The sequence below is a fragment of the Zingiber officinale genome, chromosome 8A (assembly GCF_018446385.1).
Source record: "Zingiber officinale cultivar Zhangliang chromosome 8A, Zo_v1.1, whole genome shotgun sequence".
Taxonomy (NCBI): domain Eukaryota; kingdom Viridiplantae; phylum Streptophyta; class Magnoliopsida; order Zingiberales; family Zingiberaceae; genus Zingiber; species Zingiber officinale.
This window is the reverse complement of record NC_056000.1, coordinates 118,947,560-118,961,462: the sequence shown is the minus strand read 5'-3', so window position 1 is coordinate 118,961,462 and position 13,903 is coordinate 118,947,560. Positions and strand designations below refer to the sequence as shown.

The 13,903-nt window shown below is 39.5% G+C and overlaps 1 protein-coding gene across 1 annotated transcript; it reads left to right on the top strand.

The window, feature by feature from the left end:
• The first annotated feature begins 619 nt into the window (after positions 1-619).
• On the top strand, positions 620-7,204 carry LOC122010052 (RNA-binding protein L-like). The gene is made up of 7 exons (XM_042566426.1): positions 620-1,082; positions 3,899-4,376; positions 5,675-5,730; positions 5,817-5,947; positions 6,041-6,137; positions 6,224-6,373; positions 6,806-7,204. Exons 1-7 carry the CDS (start codon positions 741-743, stop codon positions 6,806-6,808), a joined length of 1,257 nt encoding a protein of 418 aa, XP_042422360.1. The 5' UTR covers positions 620-740; the 3' UTR covers positions 6,809-7,204.
• The last annotated feature ends 6,699 nt before the right edge of the window (positions 7,205-13,903 follow it).

Sequence of the window (13,903 nt, the reverse complement as noted above, 5' to 3'; positions counted from 1 at the left end):
GCTAAATAAACCAGCTTGAATATATATATATATATATTCAGCTCGTTAACGTTCGTGAACAATATTCGTTGCTCATGAACAATGTTCGTGAACAATGTTCACGAAACATATTTATTAATAAAACTCTTTTCAATATGCTAATTAAATAATAAAATAAATAAATAAATAAATTTAAATTATCAATCTTAATAACCAATTAAACAATTAAAAGTTTCAAACAATCAAACAAGCTTGAATTGAGAGTTTGATAATATTTAAACGAACTAAGCTCAAGCCAAGCTCGAATCAAACTTAATTGAGAACTTGATAATATCTAAATAAATCAAGCTCAAGCCAAACTTCAAATAAGCTCAAATTCATACAAAATAAACTAAGTTAAACTTGAACATTTATTTCAAAAATTTAATTCATTTTAAATTCGACTCAATTCGATTAAATTATTTTATCAAATAAATTTAAATATTTCAGTATGACTCGGTTCGATTGAACTTGATTTGATATAACTTGACTTATTTATTGCCCTAAATGGGCCTATCAAAAGGTTTGGGGAGGTTCCGTGCTGCCGCACGCACGTGCTTTTAGCATGAGAACTTGAGATATCTCCAACTCCAACCGAACGCTGGATTCGCTTGATATAGCGAACTCTTATCGCCTCGCCACGCCTCTATCCCTCTTGCCGCTTCCCTCCCGTTTCTAGGGTTTGTGTTTTTGCCCTCATCGCGAGGCTTCGATCCGCAAAGATGATGCAGCCGGCGGGAGGGATGGGTCAGGGTGCGATGGGCGACCAGCAACACCAGGGGCAGCAGTGGGCTTCGATGCCTCCGCCGCCGTCGCAGGCTCAGTATTACCAGATGCAGCCGCCGCCGCCGATGTGGAACAACCAGCCCTCGCAGGTGCCCCCGCCGGTGCCGTACCATGCTCCTCCGCAGGTGCCGTACCAGGCTACTCCGCCGGTGCCTATGATGACCTCGGCAGTGCCGCAGCCGGCGTCTGCAGATGAGATCCGGACGCTGTGGATGGGTGACTTGCAGTACTGGATGGATGAGAATTACCTCTATGGCTGCTTTGCCCATACTGGAGAGGTCGCACTTCCTTCTCTCTCCTCATTGGTTGAATATTTGTCATTGGCTAATCCCTTCCCTTCCTAGGGTTTCACTCTCTGATTTGTTCTTTCTTGTTGCACAGTCTGGCTGATTTTGATGTATAACTTATATGTTTTGCAATCGTAAATGTAACACTACTGGTGGATCAAGAAGTTTTTTTTTTTTTGCATTATTTCTGCTGTGTGTAAATTATATTTTATCTGACCTGCTGAAATTGTTTCTCATCGGCTTGGGTTATATGTGTTATAAATGTTTAGTTACTTAATTCTTTTATCAGAAACCTCTTTTTTCTCATTTCAATTTGAATTCGTTTGTTCTCTCTATAAGAACGGTTTCATACACGTAGCTGGTCAACAAAATTTGTTTTTGTTTTGCGAATAAATCAATAATGAATAGTTTTTTTTGTAATTGTGTCTATTTTTTTTTACAGTAACTGATGAAATTCATGATACTTCATTTTAGTTATGTTATTTTCTTAAATTTACATTGTCTTAATAAGAACTTAGTTTGTTCTTTCATGATTCATTTGCCCTTATCCTTTGAATAAGAATTGCGAGATCAACAAGCTGTCAGTCTCAGTAAATTGAGCCATGGAAATCTCAGTTTCTCCTTTACCTTTCTAATTGTTGTTTACTTGGAGGGAAGGAAATAGAAAGAAATTGAAATAGTTTTAGTGAAGAAAGGAGAAAAGAAATGAACTTTCTTATCTTATTTCCATTTTACTTCATATATTTTGCTTGCTTAGGAGGAACTAGATGTTGAGAAATATTCTACCTTGCTTATTTGTGTTCATTAACTTTCTTATCTTCTGCCACAGCCTTGATTGTTGTTTGAATCCTCAATTTCCTTTATCTTTTTCTTGTTTAAGTACTCAAGACATTGTATTCTACCAATGGTTTAAAAAGGTTACCAACTGGTTCACTTCATCATGAATAATGATGCCCTACATAGGGCCTTCTTACAAGATACACAACCAACAAATTAGAAGTGGCCACATATAGTATAATCATGCTTGGTTTCAGTAACCAGCCAATTTGTTTATGAGAAAATTTATGCTGTAATCATGTTTGGTTTCATTAACCAGACAATTTGTTTATGGGAAATTTTTTATTATTCCCTGTCATAGATGAGCCAGACTTCTTGATTTGTTTACACCATGTTTGTTGAGTAAGTTTCTTATGTTATGTGAATTTAATTATTTGTGTTCATGTTTTGTGTGCACTAGAATTTGAGGCCAAGATGCCTTTTCTTCCACTTGGGTGATTCATTTTCATCCTCAATTTAATTATAATTTGTATTTTAGTTTACATAGGATATTGTGCTCTAATTTTGACATTACCTACTATTATATTGTGGATTTGTCACTTATTAAAGGAATCATACTTGTGTTTCAAATGATAGAACATGACTATGATCCACAATTGTATGACTAGATTGCAGTGTTCTAAATGACAGACGAGGCGGTCGCCTAGGCACCACCTAGGCGAGAGGCGGGCATCAACCACACCGCCTCAGGCAGTGCTTTAGGCCGTAATTGATGGTCGGTGGAATAGCGATTATTCCGCGGTCTGACGAGAAGGCGGTTTGAGAAGAAGGCAAGAAGTGATAACCTCTGTTCTCCAAATCTTTCCAAAAATATGAAAATTTTTATTTAATATTCGAGGATTATTCTTCAAACACCTAAACGCATATTTATATAGACTCCAACCCTAAAACTTAAATAAAGGAAAGAAATCCTAATATATGGACTACAATTTCTAACTTATAAAGAAAGGAAATAAATTCTAAAAGAAAGAAAATATTATTAATAGACTCACAATTCTAAAATTTCTAAACAGACTCAAATCCAAAAAAAATAGAAAAGACAGAAATTACCAAAAATACTTAAAACACTAAATATACCTTAAATACCAAAAGAATAAAAATTATCAAAAATAATAATAAAAATCTTCGGATCCTCTTGCGTTATTAACTCATCTCTTTCCGCCACAGCTATGCCTCAAACTGCCATGGTCGTCATCGCTATCGCAGTTTTGCCACTGCGGCACATCCGTACTTGTCACATGAGCCTGGACGCATCGTTCGAGCCTAGCTATGGGCCTAGAAGTGTCTCGAGCCTGGCAATGGACCCAGACTTGTAGCCCAAGCCCGAGGCATCTCTCATGCTCGGTGACGGGCCCGAACATGTTGCTCGGCTGAAATAGGGTATGCGAGTAAGTTGTAAGTTAAAGTTTAATTAAATAACTTTAGCATAATAATTTTAATTAACTCTTAGCTATAATTGGGATAATTTAAATAGATTTAATTAAAGTCTAATAAATTTATCCCATTATATATATATATATATATATATATATATATATATATATATATATACATTTTATTTTTAAATATTTAGATTAAATTTTTAATTACTATATTTTATTAAAAGTAAATATTATAAAGAATAATAATTGTTTATAATATTATGTATAAAAAATAGTAAAAAAAATTCAACCGCCTAGGTGGTAGGCGGTCACTTACCGCCAGTGCCTACTGCCATTTATAACACTGCTAGATTGTGATAGATCCTTCTAGTGCTGTATGTTTTGCATGAGAGGGAACTTGGATATGAAATGCATATAGCTTGCTGTGTTCTAGTTTTTTATATGAATCTTTACCAATTTACTTTTGCCTTTGAAAGTTTTTTTTTCATCTTTTGCTTCTTTCTGCGATTGCATAAAGCTGCTTCTCTTTTGATACATATAATTTTGTATTGGAGATAATCTGACTTGTGATCACTCACTAAATGACAGGTTGTTAGTGTAAAAGTTATTCGGAATAAGCAGACTGGGCAATCTGAGGGTTATGGTTTTATTGAGTTCATAACCCATGCAGCAGCTGAACGAGTTCTTCAAACTTACAATGGTCAAATGATGCCAAACATTGAGCAAACTTTCAGGCTTAATTGGGCAACATGTGGCGCAGGCGAGAGACGAGGAGATGATGGTGTTGACTACACGATTTTTGTTGGTGATTTGGCAGCAGATGTTACAGATTACTTGTTACAAGAGACATTCAAGAATCGATATCCATCAGTTAAGGGTGCAAAAATTGTGACTGATAAACTTACTGGGCGCTCTAAAGGCTTTGGCTTTGTTAGATTTGGGGACCCGAATGAACAATCAAGTGCTTTGTCTGATATGAATGGAGTTTATTGTTCAACAAGACCTATGCGAATTGGTCCAGCTGCTAACAAAAAGAATTTGGGTTCTCAACAATATTCTGCTGATGGTGAGTAAAAGTGATACCATTTTACTACCTTTTTTCCTGTAATTTTGCTATCCAGATGCTTTCCCATGTTTTATTGAGTTAGACCTGTTGTTTCTTTGATGGTTCCATTTCTTGTCTTGTAATTTATTCTTTGAAAAGTGTCTAGTTTGAAAGAGAAAATTGTTGAATGTTACGCTTTGATTTCCCCCACTCTTATTCACTTGAATTATAGCAAAGTATTTCTCCAATTGATGTTCCTTCCTGCATGCACTTTTGTGAAATTTAGGCTCCTTTACGCATAGTTCTAGAAAAGACTTATATAAAGACTCATGTTGTCTCAGAGCAGGATGCCATGTGCCTTCATATAGGGCTTGGAATTGACTTCAGCTGAGATCCATATCTCCCCATTTAGGTCAGTGTTCTTGATTATATATAACAGCTTGGTCCTTTCATGTTTGTGGCAGCTTTTGCTACTTTCCCTTCTAGTAAGAGTGTTAATTTCCAAAATCTATCTACGCTCTTAATTTACTTCAGGATCTTATTCTGTGGCATCTTCTGCTACATTTCCTTTTAATTTCAATGGTTTATTCAAAAGCTGTGTATGCTCCCGCTCTTTAGGCTGGGCACTTTAATAGGGGTTTCCATTCCATTTTGCAATTAAAATTGGTAGGCCATCCCCACCTCTTGGGGCATGATAGAGGAAGGTGTGGTGGTTGAGCTATGATAATGTAAGCATATAAAAAATTTATTAATGTGTTTTGAAGTTTTAAGTTTGTATTGAATTTTACCCTGAGCAAGAGGACGGAGTTCACATTTTGCATCCCCATTTGGATTTTCATTCAAGATCTGCCCAGGTTATGTGGCAGTGCAGCACTAATTGATGCATGAAATTGTTGCCTAAGTACTAAAAATTAAGAAATATTAACTGCATCATTTTACATGAATACAATGAATTAAGTTTTGTTGCACAAAGTAGTATAACCATCACATGATCGTACAATTAAATGGCAACTAATATGTATTCTCAGATGATATAGATAAAGGTATATTTGCAACCTTGGAGGAGCCTTGTTGGTTTATTCTATTGAAAACACTATAGGTTGCCATGTTCAAGTTTTCACCTTGGATGATGATCAAGATGCATGCAACACATGCCCAAGTATAATAATCTTCTCAGATTACTAAGTACAAACTGAATTCGTTTTCTAGTAATGTATCACCAAGATTGGTTTCTTCCAGGGCAAAAGTTCATATGCATAATGTCTACCCAAATGATTTGGGGAAGTTTTCTTCAAGAATTCATGTGTTCTTATTTGCAGGTTCTAACCAGAATTTTCAAGGAGTTGAATCTGACAATGATCCAAACAATACCACTGTGGGTGTTTTTATTGTTTCTTTTTTTGGCAAATAATAGAAGGTAATTGTGCAACCAATTTTGATCATTACTACCTTGGCTTTTAGATATTTGTTGGTGGACTAGATCCAAATATCACAGATGACCTGCTGCGGCAAGCTTTCAGTGTTTATGGGGAGTTGCTATATGTTAAGATACCTGTAGGCAAGCGTTGTGGGTTTGTGCAGTTTGCCAACAGGTTTTGCTTTCAAGAATAACATTATCATTTTACCATATTATTTTTGTTCCTCTGGTATTCACATTTATGTCTATGCTTGATTTGATTTTTTAGGGCCAGTGCAGAGGAGGCTTTGAGACAACTAAATGGAACACTGTTGGGTGGCCAAAATGTCCGACTTTCTTGGGGTCGTAGTCCCGCAAATAAACAGGTTTCAGTAGTTCTCAGCTTGGTTAAAATTGTTTGCAGAGTATTCTAGACCACAAATCATCATAATTTGCATTCTTCTCATAACAGCCACAACAAGATCCCAATCAGTGGAATGGAAACTACTATGGATACACACAAAGCTACGAGACATATGGATATGCCCCTGCACCTCAAGATCCTAATACATATGGATATGCTGCCTATGCTGGGTACAACTATCAGCAACAACAGCCACAGGTTAGCAGTGTCTTGTTAATATCGTCTTAACATATAGAACTATTCTAGTAGTTAATAAGCATTTTCATAGTAGTATGGCATGGTAGGTGGAAAATTTGATATGTAAGTTCCTGATTGCATCTCAAATCCTCAAACGATGTTGTGCAAATGCATACAATAAAGACACTATACTCAGATTCTTATGGGGCATCTAGTGATTGTTATGCTTAATTTAACTTGTAGCTCGGCATTTTGAGGCTTGATTTTTTTTTCAGTGTAGCCAAGGAAATTTTATATATATTTTTAGTTTCTTTATACCTTTATAAATTTCTTTGGAACAAAAACTACATTGTTAGCTAGAAGAATGTTCATATAATAATTGGTGATTGATCTTGCTATGCCTTCCATCTTAAACTTCATCTAGAAGGAACTAACTTTTGTCTTGCCATGCAGTGATTTGCTTCGCTTACTAAATGGGTTGAGAAAACCTAGTGGTATCTGGGATCCAGTCCCAGCCAATGAATCTTGTGCTTTATCAACACTCATGCCTGGAAGGATATTCTGATTTCATAAACTAGGTGCAGCACTGTAGTTTTCAGGTTTATGACGCGTTGCTAAGAGCTTTCTTTCAGTGTTGAACTAGATGTTTAGTGACAATGTAATAATAATTATGGGATCGAACCTCCTTGACTGTTAAAAGGGTTTACCGAGTGGTACAATATTGTAATTCCTGTATCCTGCATGCCGATTGGGGTATGTACATTAGCTTTTCGCATTGAGTGATTGCCCATTAGAGGATTGTATGGATTGCTTAGATTCATGTTTATTTATGTCTCTTATTATGTGACCAAATCCTGGTGTTTTCCCTTTAAATTTCTTTTAGCTTTATTTCCAAATGTGCTGCCTGAATCAGGAGCTACGTGTGACGTTTTCTTAGTTTGTTATACAAAGCCATATGAAAATGGTTTGCCATTTTCTTCTCATTATATAGAAAATGAAGTTACTGATGGGTGGAAACTGATTGCCAACGAGTTCGTGCACAACGGAATTTGGAGATGAAGAGCCCAACAAGGTTTTATTTGAATGTTGGATAAGCTTTGTTTGAGACATTTCAGTGCGAAGCCTGCAGGCGATACAGAGTATGGTTGGGAACAATGTAGAACACCTTGCCGGTGTTGACCTGTGCGTCCTGGTGGACAACTAGTTGCGGGCTATGGTGCAGCGGTAGGGCATCTACTGGTGGACAATTAGTTGCAGGCTATGGTGCAGCGGTAGGGCATAAAATGTTCTGCTGCGAGCGTTTCTCGATTTATCCTGGTGGCTAATGGAAAATTTCCATGGAACCTGACTGATTATCCTAGGGTCGATGTTGCCCAGCCTAATTACTCATTTGAACACCTCCGAGTGGGTGACCGTAGTGCCTGGGTTCTTCGCCATGAAATCGGCTGCGGCCATCGGCTTATGGTGTACCTCCACGAACCCACCGGGGTGCACCAGCTCTGCACGCCGTTCTCCCTCCGAGCGATGCCCATGATGATTGTTGACAAGGCGCGAATTCTCACCTGGCCCTTTCCATCCTTCTTGTAGCTGCCACTGGCGTGAGGAACAAAGTGAAAGCCCTCGTTCTTCTCATCCTCTCTCTCGTCTCTTGTATTCATTGGTCGAGGTTTCCTGTGGACTGTAACGCTGCCATGAACTTGATCATGGCCATTGGCCGTTCTCCTTTTCCACGAGCCCGCCAGAAGTTTATTATAATAAGGACTCTAATTAAATCAATCAAATCCTTCATGAATCAAGACATTTGGCTTTGTTGATCCTGGTCATTCTCCTCTTCCATAGGAAACCTCGACCAACGAATAGAAGAAGAGAGTGAGAGGAACGAGGGCCTCACTTTGTTGCTCACGTCAATGGCAGCTATAGAAGCATGGAAGGACCAAGTGAGTCTTCGCGCCCCTCCCTCCTTCACTTGGAAGCCTCCCACCATCATCACAACAATCATCATGGGCATCACTCGGAGGGAGAACGGCGTGCTGAAGCTGGTGCACCCTGGCGGGTTCGTGGAGGTCCACCGCAAGCCTATGGCCGTGGCTGAGATCATGGCGAAGAACCCCAGGCACCATGTCACCCGCCCGGAGGTGTTCAAGAACCCGCGGCTGGTCGTCCGCCCGGACGCGCAGCTCAACACCGGCGATGTGTTCTACATTGTTCCCAACCATACTCTGTATCGCCTGCAGGCTTCACAGTACTGAAATGTCTTAAACATGCTCCTCGGACGTTCAAATAAAACCTTCTTTTCTCTACAACTCACCAAAAATATCTCTTTCATATTTGCATACGTTAAGAAAGAAGATTAAAATCTTTTGAAAAACTTCAAAGGCCAAATGAGCTCGCTAACTTCAGCATGGAAATAGTAGAACAAGAAAGGCTTTCACCCTTTTCATGGGGCAAAAGACAGATTTACTCATCCCAAAGATCTCGTATGGCGATATTCCATACCTCAACAACAACTGCACCACACCCTTTTCACTAGTCTAGCGACTCTGTCATCTTCATTAAACCTCTCGAGTTTGAGGACACCACTGGAAAAAATTAAAAAGACCCTCTAAATTATGTAAATCATAAAAGAATATTTCTTTAAGCTTCATCAAAAGCAATTTAAATTGAATAAAATTATTTTAAAGTAGTCGTTACAATATTATAATAATATTATATTAGTAGTACATCTTATAACAGTTATAAAATAGATGTTACATGCATGGTGTAACAGTTAGTTGTAACTATTATAATACTATAATAAAATTATATTAATTATACATATTATAACAGTTATAGAGTAAATATTACATGATACTGTTTGAAAACTGAAAAGATAATGCGTTGGGAATGATGATTAAATTGTTGACTGGGAGAAGATTTTTTATTTCACGGAGAGACTTCCTTTCGATCCTGCACACACTTGCCAATAGAGAGAGCGTGGTGATTGGGTTGTTGATTGGGAGAAGACTTTTTACTCTACGGAGAGGCTTCCTTTCGATCATGCACACACTGAGACGAGCAAACAAAACGTCAATGCTCAGAAACTAGAGAGGAGTCCTTGGCGAAAGCCCTCCGATGCTCAAATCAGTATAATTCCGAACGGGTGAATGAAGAACAATAGAGAACGTGTACGCGAGAGTAAGCTTCAGAGTTCAGAGAACGTACCTTGCTGACGGAGAGACCCCCTTTATATTCCACCTCTCATAACCTCTGTAATCATAAGGTGGTAGAGAATGCCAGAGATTGTTGGGTAATAAAAATTATACAACTTATGTAATAAATATTCAAGAAATCTTTCCTTACCCACATGTGTACCTCTTTTGTCCTTTATAACTTCTGTCATTGATGAGGCAATTAGAGGAATATGTTGTTATAAGTGGTCGGCTAATGAGGAACAGGATAATCCTTTAAAAAGGTTTCAGAAGAATATTCTCTGACATGTGGTTGTTATTCTGACAAGTTGTTAGAATTCTTCGCTCATGTTATCGGTTGAGTATATCCCGATCGGCCTATAAAGTCAACCGTCTTTATGCCCTTCCTCGTATTAAGCTGCTCAGTTATGCTTTGAATGGTATTAACAATCTGTTTGAAAAATAATATGATTCATTGGGCGTGCTAGAAATCCGTTCAAGAGGCCATATAATAAACTGTGCACGCTGGAACTTTGTTTTGGAAATAATATGAAGCTAAGTGCCTTAGGCCTGGCTGACTTTGTATCTGGTCGGGTGCGTATGTGCCTTAGGCCCGGGTTATGGGGCCACCTAAGCTCGTTCGGTTCTATTACCGAATGGATACATAGGCATATTTTCATATACAAATCCATAGGGATAACTAGTAATAGGATTGCCTGGGCGTGTGTGAAGATGCTCATACAGAGTAAGAAGTTTGACCTTTCCCTCGACCAGACCTATGGTCGATCAATTGTGAGGTGGGTTAGGCATCTCCCAAATTTGTTCGGCTATTGACTAACTGGCCATGCTGAGTCCCTAATTCAAGAATAGAGCATCGAACTCCCTATGTCCGATCGACTTAAGGGCTGGTCGACCCTCTCCCAAGCGGCTTATAATCCGAGCAAGCCTTGTCTTCTATCAACTGCCTTGCCCCCATAGAAACCTCCTCTTTTGATTCCTCTGACTCGGACACTTCCCTCACGTTTAAGCGCAAAAGGCCCCAATCAGAAACTTTCAATCCACCCGAGCGACCGCCAGACGAGCAGACTTCACTTGATATGACGAGGGATTTTCCCGTTTAAGAAAAAGAGCTTATGCCAACGAAATGTTGTCGATCTAAGCTTGTTATGAAGCCGGCCAACCCTACACTTGCACTTTCTACCGCCAGACGAGCAGACTTCACTTGATATGACGAGGGATTTTTCCGTTTAAGGAAAAGAGCTTATGCCAACGAAATGTTGTCGATCTAAGCTTGTTATGAAGCCGGCCAACCCTACACTTGCACTTTCTAGGGTCATATGGGATCTTGAGCTGGTCAGAGCAATATCAAAATCTTCCCCATCTGTTCATTCGACGTTACCAAGGGTTTCCGGTGCTCCTCCTTCAAGGCCTAGTTCTCTAACTGGCCCTCGTCATTATTTCAAACAAACCTATGTGCTACCCTCTCAACAAGGGCTGGGGGCCTCTGCCCCATCCTCTTATGGGGCATTGAAGCTAGGAGGCCCCTTAGCCAAATCCTGGATAAAAGCACGGAGCCAGTTGAAAGGGTCAACGACATTAGCACGTGTAGATGAACAACTTAGAACGATACTGCGATAAGCTCCTAACTTGGCCTACCTTATTAAGACCTCATTATTGTTCTTGTTTGCTTTATGCTTCTGGATTGAACTTAAGCCAATTGGTTGTGGATTTGGAGCGGGATAACAAGATCCTAAGAGAACAGGTGGAGGAGTTAGAAACTATCGCATCTGCTCCGAGCACCGAGACAGCTAACCTACGAGAAGAGGTAAAAGCTCAGGTTGGGCTTCTCATAAGTATGGGCCAGACCTTAAAGGAATTTCAACAATTGGTGGAGTCTCAATAGGAGGATAAGAAAAAAATTGGAAATCTTGTTGCAGACCAACGAAAGTAAGCTCCGAGCAGAAAGTGCTACAAGGACCAAAGTTGCTTCCAACCTGATTAAAAAAAACTACTCTGCTAGAGAAACTGAGACTTTCTCATGCTTCCGGATCCTCTGAATAGGGCAAGGAGTTATCATCCAAGGACTTATTGATATTAGAGCAACAGAGGGAATTGGACACACAAGAAGCCACGCTAGAATCGATGTAGGCCAAGTTAGGCTTTGCCAGAGCTGAGCTCGCAACTTACAAGCCTGGGAAGGATGAGTGATTTTGTCACGCCCCGGAGGAGTCTCTGTTCGAAGAAATTTCGGCAGCATCTCCCCTGTACGGCAGACAATCTGAAACTTTCCTACAAGCACTATACACCTCAGCCACATGCGGCTGGAATAATAACACAAATTAAAACAAACACCACGCAGTTTATAAAGATATTCAGCCTCTGGCTGTCACAACCACGCAGTTAATAATAGTAATCAATAACAATAGGACTCTGACTCGAAATCCACCCTATTCCACTACACTCGTAAAGCTCAAATCCAACGAACTCACCTCTTCTGCCGTCCAGGCAGGCACGTAGTAGAATGAAATCCAATATCATATCAAAAATCCATCAAAAGGTATCACTCCATACAATATCCATAGGAAAAAATCCAAAGACAATACTAAAATAAAGTCTGATATAGAAAAAGGCCAAATAAAAACAAATAACGAACTAGTAGAGAACTGGCTCTACGTGCAGATGGGGGGCCAGCGACTGGAACTGCTCCGGACAGCTTCAACCTGAAAATATCAACAATGGAGGCGGGGTGAGTCCAACACTCAGCAGGTACAACTGATATGCATAATAAAACAAATAACAGACAACACTAATCATGCGTACAGTCTCCTGAATACGAGAAGGATAAATGCAACTGAAACGAAATCAGGAGATAACTGTACTAACCGGGATCAAAGTACAAGGTAACAGGGTCGTCAGACCGGGGAAGTCATAATCATGTATGCATGTCAATCATATGCATCCACATAAATGCAGCAAGTAAATGCAGCAATCACAAACAATAAATGTAATAAATGCATATGGTGACCGTGCACTCTGACATCACTGCTCCTGCAGAGCGACCGAGTGGACGGGATGCTGTCGGAGTACTCCTGTCCTTTGTCCCCAAATCATAAATGGGGGAGCTCAATGCTCTCATCTCCCGGTACACAATGACAGGGAGGATATCTCTGCCGGCTACCACGCTGAGTCTCCTGACCAACGGAGCCAAACAGAGTCCACCATCTGCCGGCTACCACGCTGCTACACTAAATGCCAACGGAGCCAAACAGAGCGGAACTGACTGCCGGCTACCACGCTGAGTCCTCAGACCAACGGAGCCAAACAGCAAAACCGCCACACACCTGCCTGATATACCACTAATCCATGGGTGGTGGTGGTGTGTGCAGTACATGTAACTGGCGATGGGCTCAACCATAGTGGAGCCGACAATCGCACAGCATGCAAACATGATGCATGATACCAAGCATGACAATCTCATGAATAGCATAGCAAGATCCATACACAAATAAAAGGTGTACCACAAGTCAATGTATCGGATGGAAGGTACACAAACAGATAGGGTATCATATAAACCCTAGGTCCTGAACATGATGTATCATATGGTTGGGTCACTACCGAAAGCATGTATGGTCAGGTCAATAATAACATGCAGTGCATAATAAATAAACAAACAACATGTAACAGATCATGTAGTGACCAACCGAATCAAAAGGATAACACAATCATTGCTATATGTTAAACACTTTATTATGCATATCAAAAGACATAAGTCAAAGTACCCGCCTCTAATAAAGTGGTCCAATCCGGTAATCAAGATACTCGTCGAGATACCGTCCCGAATCAAAGTCCTGTGTCGAACATATAGATATATTTTATTTAGCTACAATTCAAATGAATTTAAATAGCTTAATAAAATCCACGAAACTAATATCAGGGAAAGCCCTAATTAACATCACCAATTGCCTACCCAAAATTAATTCTAACCATTGACTAAGGTTAATTGTCTTAACCCTAATCGTTCCATTAGATTCATTTAAAACCCAACTCAATCTACAATAAGGATCCGCCATCAATGTATCATCCTATAACCAAATTATGTATGTATCATTTCATACCTAAACAACATGTATCAAAAGCGTGCCAACTCAATCCATAAACTAAACCCTTACCTTACTGCCGCTGGACCAAGATGCTGCTGGAAAACAAAACTTACTGCTAGCAAAGATAAATTGCTGCTGTAAATCAAAGGGTTGCTCAACCACAGTCGCTATGGCTCAATAGCAAGGATCGTTGCTGCTGAAGCTTTAAAAGCTTTGCTGCTAAAATCCACTTCACAGATTCTGTCCAGAACAGAATCAAGAACGATCAACCATTAGTTGGGAAT